Genomic DNA, 20,152 nt, shown 5'->3' with positions numbered 1-20,152 from the left:
CAAACAACTCGTATCTGGAACAAATGGCTTTAGACTTTGTTTTTCCCCTCCAAGATAACCAGAAGCAAAGATTCTTGCGCCACCTAGTGGACGCTCGGCTTGTATCCCGAATTTGAGCTTGGGTCTCGAAAAGAAATTTCTCTCCCCTTGTGGCTCGTATCTTGGAATACTCGCATGTGGAGCAGCTCGTATGTAGAGGTACTACTGTATATATTTTTAATAAACTTTAATAAATAAACATGGTGAGTAATAATCTAAATGGTTGCTAAGGGAATGGGAAATGGTAATTTAGGGGTTTAAAGTGTTAAGGGAAGGCTTGTGATACTGTTCATAGCCAAAAATAGTGTATTTACTTCTGCATCTCTACTTCACGGAAATTCAACTTTCGCGGGCGGTCTCGGAACGCATCCCCCGCGAAAATCGAGGGAACACTGTATTACAACAGTATCTGTAAAGGCACTGAAAATGGGAACATGGAAAAACAATGAAAGTCTTCTCAAAGATATTCAACTCAGAAGAAAGTCCCAACAGTGAGCTGCAGTGTACTGCAGCTGCCAAAAAAGCCAGCACAGTCCTAGACTGCATTAACAGAGGTCTAGAATCAAGATTACAATGCCTTGTTAAGACCACACTTGAATATTTCACCCACTTTTGGTCACCACAATATAAAAAGAGGTTGAGACTCTAGAAAAGATGCAGAGAAAAGCCAAATGATGATTGAGAGACTAGAAGCTAAAACATGAAAAACAGTTGCAGGAACTGGCTATGTCTAGCTTAATGAAGAGCATGACTAGAGGTGACATGGTAACAATATTCTAATATTTGAGGGGCTGCCACAAAGAAGAGAGAGTCAACTTATTCTCCAAAGCATTTGAAGGAAGGACAAGAAGCAATGGAAACTAATCAAGGAGAGAAACAGCCTAGAACTAAGGAGAAATTTCCTGAGAGCTATAACAATTAAACAGTGGGATGACTTGCCTCCACAAATTGCAGGAGCTCTGACACTGGAGATTTTAAAGAAGAGTTTGTACAACTATTTGTCTGAAATGGCATAGGATTTCCTGGTTTAGCAGGGTTTGGACTAGAAAACTTTCAAAGTCCCTTCCAACTTTGTTACTATGTTGGAATTAGAAATTTTCAGTCAGAAGAACATATTACTTACAACTCAAAACATAAAAATGACTTTCATAGTCAGGAAAAACATAACATAAGAACATAAGAAGAGCCATGCTGAATCAGGCCAAAGCCCATCAAGTCTAGCATTCTGTGTCACAGAGTGGCCCACCAATTGTCCATGGGGATCTTGAGCAGAAAGAGAAGGCAAGACCCTCCCTTTCCCTTGACCCCTAACCAGTGATACTCAAGGGAATCCTGCCTGCCTCAACCAACATAGAGGCAGCACTTGGACATCTGCTTCAATAATCATCCATGAATCTGTCTAATCCTACCTTGAAGTTATCAAGGCTGACAGCTGTCACAACCTCTTCTGGAAATGAATTCCATAAACCAACAACCCTCTGGGTGAAGAAATATTTCCCTTGATTTGTCCTCCCTTTCTTACCTATGAGCTTTAGGAAGTGTCCCCTTGTCCTAGTATTGTGTGATAGAGAAAATAATTTTTCTCTATCCACCTTTTCTATCCCATGCATGATTTTATACACTTCGATCAAGTCACCCCTTAAACGCCGTCTTTCGAGGCTGAAGAGACCAAGGTGGTCTCTTCAGTATCATAAGGGAGGTGCTCCATAGCGTACATAGCGAATACAATGCAGCCAATGACTGAATAAAACTGGGTATGTCTAATTTAATGAAAAAAGGGATTGGGGAGACATGATAGCCACAAAGAAGAGGGAATCAGGCTATTCTCCAAAGCACCTGAGGGTAGAAAAAGAAGCAATGGGTGGAAACTAATCAAGGAGAGAAGCAACTTAGAACTAAGGAGAAATTTCCTGAAAGAACAATTAATCAGTGGAACAGCTTGCCTCCAGAAGTTGTGAATGCTCCAACACTGGAAGTTTTTAAGAAGATGTAAGATAAATATTTGTCTGAAGTGATGTAGGGTTTCCTGCCTTAGCAGGAGGTTAGACTAGAAGACCTCCAAAGTCCCTTCCAACTCTGTTATTCTATTTTATTATTTTAAAATGTATATACAGTATATTGCCCCCACAATCCCGGTCCTCATTTTACCCACCTTGGAAAGATGGAAGGCTGAGTCAACCTTGAGCCGGTGATGAGATTTGAACCGCTGACCTTCAGATTTACAAAAGAGCCGGGGTGGTGCAGCAGGTAGAGTACTGTACTATAGGCCACTGAAGCTGACTGTAGATCTGAAGGTCAGCGGTTCAAATCTCATCACCAGCTCAAGGTTGACTCAGCCTTCCATCCTTCCAAGGTGGGTAAAATGAGGACCCGGATTGTGGGGGCAATATGCTGGCTCTGTTAAAAAGTGCTATTGCTAACATGTTGTAAGCCACCCTGAGTCTAAGGAGAAGGGCGGCATAAAAATTGAATAAATAAATAAATAAGTAAATATATTGCTAGTTATGTACAATATGCATAGGCTAATAAATAAAAAATAAATCTACTTCAGATAACATTTTAACATGTTATCCATATTTGTATTGCTAGATTAGAAAGCATAGTCTTATTACAGCATATTGTAGTTTTGAAGGAATATTAAAAGCAGAATTTCTGTTTAAGAGGTTTTCCAGTTCTAAGTGCTCTCCTGCCTTGCTTTAGGTGTTATTGATTAATTAGGAAGTACAGGGACCCAGTTTGAAGGGAGTGTTGATAAAGCATATTAATCCTCTGGGCAAATAATCTAATTTATAGGGAGTGGATAGGATAGGGAGTGAACAGCCACTTTTTATGTGGACTGAAACTGATAATTTTCAGTTTATATAAATTTTATACAGTATATTCCCTCTTTAGACTTTTATACCAACAGCTTTCTGCACACAGGCAAAATTAGAGAAATGCAACTTCTCTGAATCTGCTAAGTTATTATTTATGCATTAGTTGATGTCATCCCAGCACCCCTAAAGGAGTTAAGAATTATGCATATTTTATGTTCAGTTGCATCTTCTGTGACACCAAGCCACAAGCAAAGGATTAAATTTCAAATTAGAGGTAAATGCATTTAACGTTTAATAAGATTCATTCTGTGCAGACTAATTATATTCAACATTTACTAGGAAAGTTTATTAAATTACAGAGTGGCTTGGACAGGTATTTTTCTGGCTTCATTCACTGGTTTTCACAATTTAATAAGTGACTTCAGTAGCATCAGGTGTCACCCAGGCATAAACACATGACATGTTTACCCCAAAACAGAGTATAATTCTGCATTTACAAAGATCCCCACAAATAGTACTAATTGAGAAAGAACAATTGTTGATAAGAAAGGGGGGGAAACCCCCTAGATGTTGTAATATCTGGAGACAGCAGAATAGAAGAGAAAGACAATAGCCCAAGGTATATTGGGAGCAATCCCAAAACAAAGCACCACTTGAACAACACTGGCATTGACATAATCACCATCAGTCAATTGCGAAAGACAGCTTTACTTAGAGTAGCTTACATCCTGCAATGATGCTTTAACATTATCAAATAACAAGATCTACCTATTCCGGGTTCTTGGGAAATACTAGATAGGTAGATAAAAAATGCCAAATCCAGTATAATCAACTACCAGTGTGTTCAACCATAACAATAACAACAACAACAACAACAATAATAATTTCACACATAATATGTGAGTGCAGCAAAAGTACGCAAACTGATTACAAAGTTAGACATGATTGAGTTGTTAAATTAGTCCACTGGTCATTATGTAAAAAATATGACATACCTGTATTCAAAAAGTCATGGGAGCAAAAAGTAGGATAAGTTACTGAAAATGAGATTGTGAAGATCTTGTGGGACTTTTGAATGCAGACAGATCCTCATTTGGAACACAACACGCCATATATTTATTTATTTGTTTGTTTGTTTGTTTGTTTGTTTGTTTGTTTATTGTTGGAGTTGAAAGGGACCATGCAGGTCATCAAGTCCAACCCCCTGCCTGAGCAGGAATCCTAAAGCACCCCAGCCAGGTGGCAGTCCAATCTCCTCTTGAAAGTGTCCAGAGTTGGGGAGTTCACCAGTTCCACAGGCAGGTTGTTCCACTGGTTGATTACTCTGACCATCAGGAAGTTCTTCCTTACTTCTAGGTTGAATCTATTTTTGGTCAGCTTCCAGCCGTTGTTCCTCGTCCGACCCTCTGGTGCTCTGGAGAATAGAGTGCCCCCCTCCTCTTTATGGCAACCCCTCATATACCTGTATACAGCTACCATGTCCCCTCTGGCCTCCTTTTCTCTAGGCTATCCATGCCCAGTTCCCGCAATCTGTCTTCGTAAGTCTTGGTTTCAAGTTCCCTAATCATTTTGGTTGCTCTTTTCTGCACCTTCTCCAGAGTTTCAGTGTCTCTTTTGAAGTGTGGTGACCAGAACTGGATGCAATACTCCAGATGTGGTCTGACCAGGGCGTAGTAGAGTGGTATTAATACTTCCCTGGTCTTGGAGTGTATCCCCCTGTTGATGCAGCTTAGGATGGTGTTGGCTTTTTTGGCCACTGCTACACATTGTTGGCTCATTTTTAGTTGATTATCCACCAAGACTCCGAGATCTTTTTCACCGTCACTACTGCTGAGAGGGGTTTCTCCCAGGCTGTATGTGTGTCCAGGTTTTTTTTACCTAGGTGAAGGACTTTGCTTTTGTCGATGTTGAACATCATTTTGTTGGTGTAGGCCCACTGTGTTAGTCTGTCCAGGTCTTTCTGTATTTTGAGTCTGTCCTCTAGGGTGTTGGCTACCCCTGCCAGCTTGGTGTCGTCTGTGAATTTGATTAGTTCCCCTTCTACTCCCTCGTCCAGGTCATTGATGAAAATGTTGAAGAGTAAAGGGCCCCGGACGGAACCCTGTGGTACCCCACTGCCTACCTTCTTCCATGTGGATTTGGAACCGTTGAGGACAACTCGTTGCGTGCGGTTGGACAGCCAACTGTTTATCCATTTGCATGTGTCTGCATGATATCACAGTTTTCGAAGGCCAAAGAATACAGTTTATTGATATTGCTGTACCGGGAGATGTCAGAGTCGAAGAAAAAGAACTGGAAAAAATTACAAAATATTGCAACCTGGCCATTGAAACTACACGGCTATGGATGAAACATATAACAGTAATAGCCATTGTAATAGAGGCACTTGGTACCATATCCAAGAATTTCACAAAACACATCAAGAAATTGCAGTTTCTTACAATAACACCAGCGGAACTGTACAAAACTTTGCTTCTTGGAATTGCAACAGGAAACTGTCCTCTGATGCTTTACAGTTTTGACCCAAACTCAAGGTGCATTCTTTGACAGGAGTCTATACAGTGGTTCAGCAATGGTAGCCCTATTCTTCAGGAAGACGCTATAAAAATTCAGCAGTCCTAAAAAGGCTTGAATCACAAGGTCATTAAGCAAATCCAGATTTCCCCATTGTCAGCCAGAAAGGACATAATTGGCTATCTTGGGACTCTGGGATGCTGTAACTCTCATAAATATATGCTGGTTGACAATTCAGTGCTTGAATTTTGATCATGTGACTGGGGATGTTGTGCAAATGTGAGTACCTGTTGCAAGTCATTATTTTTCAGTGCCATTGTAACTACAAACAGATGCTAAACAAAATGATTGTAAGTCAGTTGAGAATTCAATGCCCAAATAATGATTTTGAAGATACCAAATATTTAACTTAACCACAATGCTTTAAGGCATGTCCCATGGTTTCCCATTTCTTCCTCAGTTATTTTCCATCCTGGTGCTCTGTTGATATGTTGGTTTACAGTTCAGACCAACTTTTTTTTTAATTATTCATTTGTCCAATACACAAATACATAGGAAGAAAGATAGACATGTGATAATATAAAAGAGGGTGAAAGTGAACTTAGAGGAGAGGATATATGAAAGGAAGAGAATATATAAGATAGGTGAAAGAAAGGAAAGACAATTGGACAGGGGACGAAAGGCACACCAGTGCACTTATGTACGCCCCTTACTGGCCTCTTAGGAACCTGGAGAGGTCAATCATGGAGAGTCTAGGGGAGAAATGTTGGGGGTTAGGGGTTGACACAATTGAGTCCGGTAATGAGTTCCACGCTTCGATAACTCGATTGTTGAAATCATATTTTTTACAGTCAAGTTCCATCAATTCTATCTATGTTGAATTAATTATGTTAGAAGAAGGAATATTAATCCACCCAATAATAAAAGTGGAAACAAACACATTCCCCACAGCTAACCCTACTACCCTGTCAATTAAGTCTGAAATTCTGTATAATATATTCTCAGGAAAACATGTCTTACTTTAGAGGTTTTACCATCAGAATGGGTGCATTCACCATGTGTGAGAGCTTTGCGATGAATATGTTTGAGCAATGCAATTATTATGTGTAAAGTGATTTAGCTTTTATTGAAATGGGAAAGAATTGCCTTGCCTAAACTGTGGAACGCAGAGCTAGGCTTGGCATAGCAAATCACTAGAAGCAGCTATTTAGCAATTCCAATAGCAAAGTGACTGTCACTGCCTACAGAAAACATGCTTTTAGGAACCACATTCCAAATTCATAACACATTCTCCTTTAGTTATAGGCTGCAATATGCATCTAAAATACTAAAATATGGAGTGAAAGTATATTGTATTATTATTATTATTATTATTATTATTATTATTATTATTATTATTATTATTATTTATTGGATTTGTATGCCGCCCCTCTCCGTGGACTCGGGGCGGCTAACAACAGTAGTAAAAACAGCATGTGACAATCCAATACTAAAACAGCTAAAAACTCTTGTTATAAAAACCAATCATACATACAAACATACCATGCATAAATTGTAGAAGCCTAGGGGGAAAGAATATCTCAGTTCCCCCATGCCTGACGGCAGAGGTGGGCTTTAAGGAGCTTATGAAAGGCAAGGAGGGTGGGGGCTATTCTAATCTCTGGGGGGAGTTGATTCCAGAGGGTCGGGGTCACCACAGAGAAGGCTCTTCCCCTGGGCCCCGCCAAACAACATTGTTTAGTTGATGGGACACGGAGAAGGCCCGGAAAATCTCTCTCTGTGTGTGTCTGCACGTACGTGCACATGCCTTTAAAAATATATATTTATTGAAAAATCTGATTCTCTATGGTGAGGACATCAACTTCTAAGGCAGTGTTTCCCAACCTTGTCAACTTGAAGATATCTGGACTTCAACTCCCAGAATTCCCCAGCCAGGGAATTCTGGTAGTTGAAGACCAAATATCTTCAAGTTGACAAGGTTGGGAAACACTGTTCTAAGGGACCTCAACTTGTGGTTCCATGCGGTGGGTGAGTAGGCTGCATTCATTCATATATGCAGAGCCTGGCAGCAGATACTACCATAACAGCAGAAAGAAAAGTGTCTTTGCTTTCACAGTGTCAAGAGATGTTTTATATGTGATTTTAAAACACTTTTTAAACAGATTGTATATTTTTTTTGAAAGGAAAATTAATCAGTAGAGTTAAACTGCAACTTCCATGTCCAGGCAGTACTGAAAGTTAGCCCTAATTTATTTTTTCGAGAGTTGTCTATCATATAAAATGAGCTATTATGTTCTATAGACTTTCTTATTTCAAGTGTTATTTTTCATTGCACTGAGTGCTGTCAGGATCAGGCCTACCTGAGAGAATATTCCAAATTGCAGAGAGAATTGTATAACTTGAACAATGTAAAACTGCCTAATCACTGTGAATGTGCAAATTGTAATGCAACCTGATTGGCTGACAAAAGTACATAATGCACCTTTGCATAGGCGTGGCCTGTGGCTTGGCTTGAAGGTATTGTGTCTTAGTATAGTTTAGAGTGGCTTGTAAATTAGGTGGCTTGTGGTGGCTGAAGAATTGTAGCTAAATATTGTAACTGAGAATAGTAGGTAGAGAATTGTGAGTACTTTGTATATTAACTACTAGAAAGTTACAGTGTACATAGTTAGTGTAGGTTTGCTACTAAATAAGTAAACATTTTCCTAAGAAACTCTGCAGTAAGTGTCTTCAATTATCTTCAGGATAAAGGTTCCTGATATCCTGGTCTGGGGCAAGCTGGTTAGCTGCTGTGGCTATCTGGGTGGGCTAGCTTCTGCAAAACGTTACTCCAACAAGTCTCTTTCATGGAGTCTGCGACAATAGCAGGATAACTCCTTAATCTCTCCTAGGATAATGTCAATTTGTGTAGATTGCAACCAGATTCCATATTGTACTAAGTCATAATCGTTTTAGACAGGGATTGCTGATTAGCCACAACTGATGAGATTCACTCTACGTGAAGAGACTTGCTGTAATTTATAAGTTACAATATTTAGATTCACATATCATGCTAAACCAAAGATGCTATGCCCCTGAATTAATAATATGAATTGTGACAATCACCTATGATTAAAATTAATAAGCTTCTTCTTAATGATATGGAGAGTGCTAGTTACAGGTGAATCTGAATGAATTCTTTATCTATACATCAATGTTCCCTCTATTTTTTTCCCGGTGTGGGCGGAAAAGTATAGTGTCTGAGCGGTAGTCCCTTTGGGATTGGGCGGCATAGATGTGTAAATAAATAAATAAATAAATAAATAAATAAATAAATGAATGAATGAATGAATGAATGAATGAATGAATAAATAAATAAAAAATTCCCTTCTTTTTTATTAAAAGAAATTAATAATAAAACAAAACCAAAATCTATTACTATTATTACTATCTTCTCCTCTTTTTCCATCCCTGTCTCCTCCCCCCTTGTGTGTGTGCGTGTGTGTGTGTGTGTGTGAACTCTTGAACCATTTCCAATAACAGGTGAGCTATTGGAAATGGTTCAAGAGTTCACACACACACACACAAACACACACAAACGGCTGGGGGTTTTTTTCTCTGTTATTATTTGGGTGATTTTTACCATATGCTTTAAATCAAGAGTCATTTCTCTCTCTTTCTCTCTCCCCCTCTTGCTCTCTCTCTCTCTATTGCTTTCTTTCTCTCTCCCTCTTTCTTTCTATCTCTCTCTCTTTCTTTCTTTCTTTCTTTCTTTCTCTTCTCTCTCTTGCTATCTCTCTCTCCACCCTTTTCGCTCTCTCTCTCTCTCTCACTTACTTTCTCTCCCCTTCGCTCTCTCTCTGTCAGCAAGGGGGCTGCGAGAGCGCTTTCTCCGAGCGCTTCGGGAATGCCTGCCCTGCCTCTACTGCAGCCCCCTTGCTGAAAGGTCCGGGACGAAAGCGCTCTCAGCAAAGGGGCTGCGAGACGGATGGGGTGGGCATTCCCGAAGCCCTCGGAGAAAACCCACTCTCGCAGCCCCCTGGCTGGGAGCGCAGATGAGGAGAAGAAGCCGCAGAGTCACGCCCCAAGGCAGGAGGCAGAGGAGGAGGAGAGGGGGTGGATCGGGTGGGCGGGGGCAGGGCCGAAAGGCCAGGGGCACGAGGGGGCGGAGGCACCGTGGGGAGGCAGGGGCGGCCATGGCTCCCTTTCTTTCTACTGCCGGCGCCTTCCCACCCCCGCCCCCCGCGGGCTGGCAGGAGGATGGGGAGCGCGTGCCCATGGAAAAGGGAGCGTGGGGGGGTATTTTGGAGCGCGCGTGTGCACACGCGCGCAGCTTACAAGGAACGCTGCTATACATGCACACAGAGTCCTATCAGACCATAGTCCTGCTTCAGGCAGGACCAAACAAATCTGTGCCACAATTCGTCTCTGCACGCAGAAGTCTGTGCAAAAGGGCAAGAGTTGTGGCAGAGTTTTTCATCAAGAAGCCATTGATTTGGCAAAATATAGTAAGATTGACTTTTGGTCAATCTTTGCCTCCATAAACCATCAGCTGGCTTCTTCAGATAGAATGGGCTGATTTCTTGCAGAGTATCAGCTTGTGTTCACAAAGATGATTTACAGTGATGGCTATGCAGAGTAAAACTGGACCTCTACTCCTAGAAGAGACAATACTCTTGTGTTCAATGTTTCATCCTGGTAAGATGGCTGTGCACAAATCTGTAAGCTAAGGGTTCCTGCTGTAGTGCCGCAAAGTTAAAAACAGGCATTTCTGCAAACGCATCAGGGCGCATCTACTTAACCTGCTCTTCAAAATGCCCTATTAAACCAAGACAAAAGGGCAAGCTGACTTCCTTGCCATGCCCTCTGAGCTAATCTGCTGTCTATTAGTAACCTGGCTGCTTCCAACACCAGAGCAGATCAACTTTTGAACTCCTGCAGGCCAAAACAGATGAGTATCGAGTTTTCACATCTGCTAATGTTCTCTGGCTATCACAATTGTGTACACACAAAGCTGGAACCCTGGAAATAACTCAGTCCTGCTCTCCCTGCCAAGCCAAGCAGTGTTGCTGCCTGTACAAACTAGATCACAGTATAATTCCATGGCAGCATTTGATTATAGAGCAAGAAACTAAAGGGGGAAAAAGCAAATAGATAATGAAGTATTCATATGAAATACTGAGCCAAGCAACAGGCTGAAATAGGATGGCTATATAACACATTCTGTGCCTTCAGAGCCCTGAAAGATAATTGTGGAAAACAAATGGCTTTGAACTTTGAAACAGATGAAAACCACATCTAAGCATTCAACACTTGTCAGGTTCTGATTGTTACCCTTGTCTACCAAGATTTTCACCTTTCCACCCCCTACAGCTCAATGGTATCAGCAATGTTTCTCCCTCCATTGTTCTGGGGGGAGAAACATTGACCCACTCAGATAGGGTCCGTAACTTGTGTGTCCTTCTTAGCCTTGATCTACAGCTGAGCCTTGATCACCACCTCTCGGCTGTAGCCAGGGAGACCTTTGCTCAGGTTCATCTGGTTTACCAGTTGCCTACCTGGACCAGGAGGCTCTACGCACAGGCACATAGGCCCTCATCACCTCCCATCTTGATTATTGCAGTAAGCTCTACATGGGGCTACCCTTGAAGAATGTTCAGAGACTCCAAATTGTCCAGAATGCAGCCGCGTGAGCTGTCATGTGTGTACCTTGGTACACCCATATAACACCTACGCTCCACAAGTTGTATTGACTTCCTATTAGTCTCCGGGCACAATTCAAGGGGCTGGTTATTACCTATAAAACCCTATATGGCTTAGGGCCAGACTATTTACGGGACAATATCTTTCTGCCTACATCCCAGAAACCTATAAGAGCACACAGAGTTGGCCTCCTGCAGGTCCCATCAACTAAGCCATGCAGGTTGGCGGGGCCACGGGGAAGGGCCTTCTCTGTTGCCACCCCATCTCTAGGGAATCAGCTGCCCTCAATGCCTTTACTGCTCCCACCCTATTGGCTTTTCGTAAGGCCATGAAGACCTGACTTTGCCAGTGGGCCTAGGGGCCATGAATCAACAACTATCATGGCCAAATTGAATGTCATGTACTCATGTTGACCGGTTAGTTTATTATGGCTTTTAATTAAGGTTTTATAGTTTAGACTTTATATTTGTCATATTTTTATTGCTTTTGTAATTTATACTGTTGTAAGCCGCCCTGAATCCTTTAGGTTTGGGCGGCATAGAAATTTAAATAAATAAATAAATAAGTAAATAAGTAAATAAGTAAGTAAGTAAGTAAGTAAGTAAATAAATAACTAAATAAATAAACAAACAAACAAACAAACAAACAAACACATACATACACACATATTCAGTAAACTTCGTTTTTGGAGGAAAACTAGTTCCAAGAGACATAGAAAAGGAAGACAGTTGGGACATATCAACACCATAGTAAATGAATGAAGCAAAGAACAGACTCCCGGAGGTGTTCCACAGTGAAAGCAGCATTGGGCACATAATCTTGTTATGATATGTTCAATGAAAGGTAACAATAAGCATGTTGTAGAATGTTGATAGTACAGTGATCCCTCTATTATCGCGAGGGTTCCGTTCCAAGACCCCTTGCGATAATCGGTTTTTCGCGATGTAGGGTTGCGGAAGTAAAAACACCATCTGCGCATGCGCGCCCTTTTTTCTATGGCCACGCATACGTAGATGGTGGAGTTTGCGTTCCCCGCCGCCCACGCAAAGGGGAAACCCCGATTCGGCTCCTCGCTGCTGCTGCGCTACCGAGCAGATCAGCTGCTGGGCGGCCGAAGGAACCTTCCCTGGGTCTTCCCCCTCTTGCTGGCGGGTGGGCGACCGGCGGGCATCAGCGAGGAGCCGGGGTTTCCCCTTTGCGTGGGCGGCCGGGAAGACCCAGGTTGGGGGTTCGGGGGGGGGTGCTGGGAAGCCCCCCAGGCCGGCTGCGACCTTTTAAAACAGCCGCGCCGCTTCCGAGCTGACTCCCGAAGCCAAACCCGGAAGTGGTTTTTTTTTTAATTAATTTTTTTTTAAAATCGCGATATAGCGTTTCGCGAAGATTGAGATCGTGAAACTCGAGGGATCACTGTACATTATTTATTGCTTTGCACTCAAATCTCCCTTTTAGGAGATGGATAAATTATCTCATTCCACAGCATTCCTTTAATAATCTTGTCAACATTCCATTTCCTAGAAAGATAGCAACAGAATTTGTTCTGAGAAAATTTGGGGCTTCTTCTACTACTTTATTTATTTTATATTATTCTCTGTGATTCTCTCCGGATTTCAAAACTCACAAGACCATCTGCGAAGAATTAAAGAACATTTCTCCAAAGACCTAAATAAGAGTCCTCTCTTTAGAATTTAGTTCAGTATTCAATACCATCATACCAGACATTCCTCTAACTAAACTAAATCATCTAGCAATACCTGAACACACTTATAAATAGATCATAAGCAACTTAACAGACAGGAAGCAAAATCACATCAGATACCTTTACAATTATCATAGGGAGCCCCCAAGGCTGGGTGTTCTCACCACTCTCTATATACCAATGACTGCAGATGGGAGGTTGGACAATTAGCCTTGTGGTGTGATCGGAACAATCTGAAACTGAACATACTCAAAATTTTAGAAATGGTGGTACACTTTAAGAGAAACCCTCCCATTCTACCACTTCTTAAAATATTAGACAGCACAGTAGAGACTTTTAAATTTCTAGGTTCTATCATATATCAAGACCTAAAATGATCACATAACATCAAAAACATCATCAAAAAAGCACGACAAAAGTGTTCTTTCTGTGCCAACTCAGGAAGCTCAAACTGCCCAAGGAGCTGCTGATACATTTTCACAGAGGAATCATTGAGTCTGTCATCTGCACCTCTATAACTCTCTGGTTTGGTTCTGCAACCCAACAAGACAGACAGAGATTTCAGAGGATAATCAGAACTTCAGAAAAAAACTATCACTGCCAACTTGCCATCCATTGAGAACCTGTACATTGCATCCTGGACATAAATTGTTTCAATTCCTACCCCCAAAACAACACTATGGAATACTGCACAAGACAACTAGAAACAAGAAGAATCTTCTCATCATTCCTATCACCCATCTCATCCCACTTGTGACTGTATAACTGTAACTTGTTGCTTATATCCTTTATATTGATATTATTTCCTGTTTGCTTATTTGTACCCTATGACAATCATTCTTGTACTTCATGATTCCTGTTGAATGTAACTTGTCTTTTTATGTACACTGAGAGCATATGCACCAAAGACAAATTCCTTGTGTGTCCCATCAGCCTTGGCCAAAAAAGAATTCTATTCAATTCTATTCTAAAAAAAAAATAGTGTAATCTTTCAGTAGTGTCCGCATGAACATGGATTAAAACATTATGTGCACAGATATGTGTTCTATTAATGTTCCTTGGGATTTAAGCCATGATTTCCATCATGGTCAGCTGTTTTGCATAATAAATCAAAATATATATTTTAATTAATAATTAAAGGGCGAAAAATGAAAGATTGCTTCCAACGGTATTGCCTTGGAAATAACTTTTGTACCAACCTGAAAAAGAAAAGAGATGAATCTTAGGACTGTTTTGCACCCACAGGATATTATCCTGTACCTACACAGAGAGAGTAAGTAACAGGAGCTGCCACTGATATTGTCTTTCAATTCTAATGCAAGATTCATGCTTGAGCTGTCTCCCCTTACTTCGGTGCTCTCTTTTTTTTCAAACAAATGTCACAAATCATACTAACTGGAACGGGCTAGAAAGATATTTGTGCGTAATACATGAGTGATTTTTTGCCATGGCTTAATGGGAATTGTTGGTCCTGCATATGAGAAGACTTCTGTTTCTATGGAATAAAATCTTAAAAACAAAACAAAGAGCTGAACAGTGAAGCAAATGTTCAACGTGGATATAAAGAGGAGCATGTGGAATAAGTTTGAATTCATCTCAGAATCATGCTGAACTTAAAACATTCCATCATTGTTAAATCAGGTTTGTATTAGGGTAGAAATGCTCAGCAAACCCCCTGAATCTGAAGCTCAAAACAAACACAGAGGGCCTGCTTCTATTAGTAATTCTCATAGTGGCTGCACTCCACAAATCAGCTTTGTGCTACAGGAAGGGCCTCCGTCTGTCTTTGCATCAAAGTGGCCACTGTCAGAGTAAAGCTCAGTTGGAAAAATGAAACCCGGAATGAATAAATCATGGAGAGGCTTCTTCAAGCCTTGACAGTCTATCCAAGCTCCTCTAGTGATGAAAGATGGCACAATGCTGAAAGCTGGATGGGAGTGTTTTCTGCTGGGATACATTTATGTGCCACCTGAGCCCTTCGCTATGGATTCAACATCTCTTTTTAAAGAAAGCTGTGTTGGAGCTGGGAGTCTGGCATGTGGGAGGAAGAAATGGAGGGACAAAAAAGGCTCGTGCAAGTCATCCACGAAATGCAGTCCGAGATCTTCAAGCTGGTACAAGAAAACCAAGCCCTTCGAGGCAAGTTACAGTTTGGTGGGCAGAAGGAAACAACGCGAGAAGAGGGTGCCAAAGAGACCCCTCAAAAGGAAGAATCCAGGAACCTCTCAAACTCAGAGGAAGAGGCCCCTGGTTCCCTAGTGGCTCTGCGCAGGAGTGTTTCAGCTGGCTCTGCTCTGACTCTACAGGAACAAAAAGGTACCGTGTAACTAAAACTGCCAATGATCAATTCGTGACTCTCTGGTCCATCTTTTTCTTTTGTTGGAATCAGAAACAAGGCCAAGAACTGGATTTGTTCATGATGTTGATTTATGCTTTGGATTTAGGGGTAGTGATTTCTGACAGTCTCAAAATGGGTGAGCAGTGTGGTCGGGCAGTAGGAAAAGCAAGTAGGATGCTTGGCTGCATAGCTAGAGGTATAACAAGCAGGAAGAGGGAGATTGTGATCCCCTTATACAGAGCGCTGGTGAGACCACATTTGGAGTACTGTGTTCAGTTCTGGAGACCTCACCTACAAAAAGATATTGACAAAATTGAACGGGTCCAAAGAAGGGCTACAAGAATGGTGGAAGGTCTTAAGCATAAAACGTATCAGGAAAGACTTCATGAACTCAATCTGTATAGCTTGGAGGACAGAAGGAAAAGGGGGGACATGATCGAAACATTTAAATATGTTAAAGGGTTAAATAAGATTCAGGAGGGAAGTGTTTTTAATAGGAAAGTGAACACAAGAACAAGATGACACAATCTGAAGTTAGTTGGGGGAAAGATCAAAAGCAACGTGAGGAAATATTAGTAGTAGATCCTTGGAACAAACTTCCAGCAGACGTGGTTGGTAAATCCAAAGTAACTGAATTTAAACATGCCTGGGATAAACATATATCCATCCTAAGATAAAACACAGGAAATAGTATAAGGGCAGACTAGATGGACTATGAGGTCTCTTTCTGCCGTCAGTCTTCTATGTTAAATAATATTTTACTAAGTAAACTTTGGTGGACATATTTCATGCAATATACTCAACTAAAGTAAAAAAAAAAATCACATTATCATGGCTTAGAATATTGTGTGAACTAAGTTATCGCTTTTTCAAAACCCAGCTCCCAAATATTATTGAACTGAAGATGTCATCCTCCAGATTTCCTTGTATGATCTGGAGACTAAAGTAATTGTCATCCTTTTAAAAAAAAAATCTAAGAAATTGGAAAATGCTAGTTTAGGTCATGACCTAAAATTTCTAACCATATATTTCTAGCCTGAAATATATGACACAATCATGTTTCCAGTTGCATGAATAATGTGTGAGACTGCATAGATAAGGAGATAATGATGTTTTGCAGCAATAAAGGTTCTAGGAGTTGTTTAGGAAAAGAAACAATTAGACACCAGACAGGATAAATTGCATGCCACAAGAAAATTTCTACTGGCTTAAACCTATGAAATATTTTTTATTCCTCTGAAATTTCTGAAAGAATCATTATTTCCTTTGTTCCATTCCTTCTTCTACAGTCCTGATTTCTTTTATCCAACACTGTAAAAATAAGTATGAGGAACAAAGTTGTTACCCGAATCTAAAAATAAAGAACATTTGAAGAAAAACAAAACAAAACAGTAGATGGTGATCTTTGTGACATCTTTATGAGATCCTATAAGAAATTGGGAACTCGTACAATGAGAATTATAATCACATAGCCTACTTGTAGGGCAGGAGTCTAGGTATGCCATAGTGGCTTACTTTATTACTAGTGATGTAAATTAATGTTCTCACTACACGAATATTGACATTTTCTTCAGCAAGTTTCTCAAAGAACTTAATTGTATAGTTTCAAACCTGAAATTTAATCTCCCTTAAAAAGTTCTATAAGCACAAATAAGTCAAGGGAGTGGGAAATTGGTATGTACTTTTAAAAACTGGTTAACATAAATTAAGAATTTTGAACTTGGTCACTGTCAAAGTAACATGAAAGCGGAGGAAAGTAACAAAACTGTGCATCATGTTGATTTGGATCTGTTATGGTATTTTCAAATAATTGTAACATTGCATTATCTGATGTACGGTATGTTTAATAAGCCTGACTCTGCGAAATAGCAAAGGTACGAGATCACCTTTCAAGGTGAAGCAAAGCACTTTAAATAATAATAGTAGTACAAATAAGATTTATTACATGGGATTTCTCCTAGGTATGTGATAATAATAGATTTATGGAATAAGACTTACATGAGCCAATATAAGAAGACTGCAAATTCTATCAGAGTCTTTTCCAATTTGAAGTCTTCAGATGTGTGGTATTACACAATCCAAAATTCAAATCCAACACACCCAAAGTCCATTATGCCTGGTAACTGTGAGAATTGTAACCCAAAATATCTTAAAGTCATTAGAGTGGCAAGGAAATAATCATGGAGGTGTTTTCTTAGAAGTATTTCTGAAATTAAGAGGACTATTAAAAATAGTTTCTCAAAATAAAAATAGTTGCTCTTTCCAAGTATATTGAACAATTATATTCAAAGGTAATCATAACGTCTAGAGAAATGTGAATCCTAAACTATTTATCTAAACAGAACCATCTTTACCTGTATGAAGAAAAAACTTTGTTTGATTCCCCCTTTTTAGGCAAGAAATGACCATCACAGAACGATCTTAACTGGTTGGATAACAAATGATTTGATCTGAAGTGCAAATCATTATTTACCATTTGGCCTATTGTAATGTCCAGTTCCAAGACTGTGCACTAACCAGTACTTCTTAGAGAAAGGGAAAACTAAAAAATGAATATGGGTAGACTGGAATAAATATACCTATATTATACTTCACTTGCCTCTTAACTTTTCTCCCAACAAAATGAGATAATTCCTCCTAATTATATGGACTCCAGGTTTGAATTAAAATTTCCATGATCTCTAACTATTTCTACTGTATTGAATTGTAGTGCCATAATCAGAAGCAACAGCAACAATAATATTATAAATTCTCCAAGTATCGCCTATTGCTTTTTCCACATCAAATGGGTTGTTTTGATTTCTCTCTTCTAGTCTGTCACATTTGTCATACTCTCATATGGTTTCTGGGTATGGTGGTGAGATATCATCAAATTTTGGACCGCCTAGTGTGTATTGCTCACAGGTGGGTGACTGTTTAACAGGTATACAACTATATATCCAACTCAACCCAACTCAACTCAACTAAGTGATTCTGGGTGACTTACAATTATAAATACAATGCTATTCATTTTCTATGTAACTGGAATAACTGGAATGTGCTGCATGTTTTTTCTGCAGATAACATTATGACTGTCAGGCGTTATTCTATCTCATCCGTGCCTTCACTTCTCAACAATAAACACCACAGAGGTGATAAGAAGAATCCTTTCAAGGCTTCTCTTGAATTTAATGGGATGAACAAGTCACCAGTCTTTACTTCAGATGGACCATTATCCAACAAAGAAGACAAAGATTGTGCCAAAATCTCATCAATTAAAAACAGATCTTTTCAAGATCAAGTTTTCAAGTGCAGGTAAGTTGGATTACATGACAAAATGTTGAATCAGGCTCAGTTAGGGGAGAAAAAACTGGTGATGATTGGAAAACATCTGGTAAGCAAGGTGAGTTGAGTTTGGTTTGTTAGATCTACTTTTAAAAACATTTTGAATGGAAAGTTAATTTTGGATCAGCACGTTGTTGAATATTTCTGCCAACCTTTCTTACAATCTTTTGGTACCTCGAGGATGGGCTGCCAGGTTTAGTTACAAAATGGGCTAATTGTTGACAGACCAATTTCTGACTATGGGGGCGTGGAAGTTGATAGGAGTGGGAGCAGGTGACCTCTTAAGATGAAAGCATATTTCACTCAATGCTTTTATACAGAACATCTCATTTTCCACGTTTTCTTTCTCCAAGCACTGGACCATCAAAAGCTTTCTATTGGAGATGTCAGTTCTGAGGTGGGGTCGGTTTACAAAAATAAATCTAGTGCATTGCATTGGTGGGTTTTTGCTCGAGAATTAAAACAAGGCTTTTTATTTAAAATCTTTTGCATGCATTTCTTTTCTAGGGGCAAAGTAAAGGCTGTCAGTTTCTTGTTGTCGCCTTATTCAGGAAATCAAGATTCTTTCAATTGCTTACAAAGTGAGAACACAAAACAATTAAGCACCATTATGGAAAAGGACATGTGAACTGGCGACTTTTTAGAAGACCTATGCAGATTTGGGGAATAAACTATCTTGATGTAGCCCAAGGGTTGGGTTATTTCATGCAAAGTGCTTTGGCAAATACCTTCAGAGAATCACCCAAGCAAATAATGTTTCAGATCACTGGCTGACTTTTCTAGCAGAAGACAAGAAAACATCTGACAGACACCATCGGGACAGCTTTGCATCCATGCTAAAAAAAAAATCCAGTGAGTTAAAGGACTGCATTAAACAGTTTCCTCTCTAGCTTTTTTTTTTAAGTGCTTAGTTCTTCCATCTAACGTTTTAATATTGACATATTAAAATAATATTGTTTATTAAGCTATATATTTTTAATTAATAGTAGATGCAGCAAAAAGCAAAATGCACAAAACTATATGGGCAGAACCGTTGGTTTCCAAAATATATTCATGTTATTCTATTCAAAACATTTACACAGAAAAAAAATGGAAAATTAACTATTTATATACACATATGCACATTTTTAAATAACCCTCCAAACAGGAAATCTTATGGAGAAAATACCGTATTTTTCAAAGTATAAGACGCACCTTTTTCTCTCTTAAAGAGGGTGGAAATGTTAGTGCATCTTATACACAAAATGCAGCCATTTTTGCTGTCCAGAAAGTTCCACCCCCGTGTCCCATTTTTGGGCAGAGGATTTGGGAGACCTACAGAGAGCTCCTGGGTGCTGGGAGATGGCAAAAATGGTCCCATTTTTGCAAAAAATGGGACATTTTTCATCTGTTTAGTCAAAAAAATCATGTGGGCAAAGGGTCTGGAGAGTCTGCAGAGAGTTCCTGGGGACTGGAGGAAGGCAAAAATGTCCCCAATTTTGTGAAAAACGGGGCCATTTTTGCCATCCCTCAGCATCCAGGAGCTCCGTGTAGGCTTCCTAGTCCCTTTGCCCACCCCATTTTTATGAAAAAATGCCACCAAAATGCCCATTTTTCACAAATATGGGGCTGTATTTGCCTTCTAATTACCCCAGCTAGCATGATTGAAGGAGGAATTCTGGAAGTTGAAGTTCAGTAGTCTTAAAGCTGGCAAGTTTGAAGATACATGGGTGATGGGTTAGGAATGCAAGGATATTCAAACTT

At 39.9% G+C, this 20,152-nt stretch overlaps 1 protein-coding gene across 1 annotated transcript; it reads left to right on the top strand.

Moving 5' to 3' along the window:
- Positions 1-14,798: 14,798 nt before the first annotated feature.
- Positions 14,799-19,037, top strand: CCDC195 (coiled-coil domain containing 195). The gene is made up of 3 exons (XM_070754084.1): positions 14,799-15,063; positions 18,145-18,379; positions 18,917-19,037. The coding sequence occupies exons 1-3, from the start codon at positions 14,799-14,801 to the stop codon at positions 19,035-19,037; spliced, it is 621 nt and encodes a 206-aa protein (XP_070610185.1).
- Positions 19,038-20,152: the final 1,115 nt, after the last annotated feature.

This window comes from Erythrolamprus reginae, chromosome 5 (assembly GCF_031021105.1).
Source record: "Erythrolamprus reginae isolate rEryReg1 chromosome 5, rEryReg1.hap1, whole genome shotgun sequence".
NCBI classification, from domain to species: domain Eukaryota; kingdom Metazoa; phylum Chordata; class Lepidosauria; order Squamata; family Dipsadidae; genus Erythrolamprus; species Erythrolamprus reginae.
The sequence above is the reverse complement of the archived record's forward strand: the minus strand, read 5'-3'. Positions and strand labels throughout refer to the sequence as shown.

Bases quoted from the DNA above. Each gene is read 5' to 3' on its own strand.
- CCDC195 (XM_070754084.1), top strand. From the start codon at position 14,799: ATGGAGGGACAAAAAAGGCTCGTGCAAGTCATCCACGAAATGCAGTCC. The intron at 15,064-18,144 runs GTACCGTGTAAC...TTTTTTCTGCAG, and splicing joins GACTCTACAGGAACAAAAAG to ATAACATTATGACTGTCAGG. The intron at 18,380-18,916 runs GTAAGTTGGATT...TTTCTTTTCTAG, and splicing joins GATCAAGTTTTCAAGTGCAG to GGGCAAAGTAAAGGCTGTCA.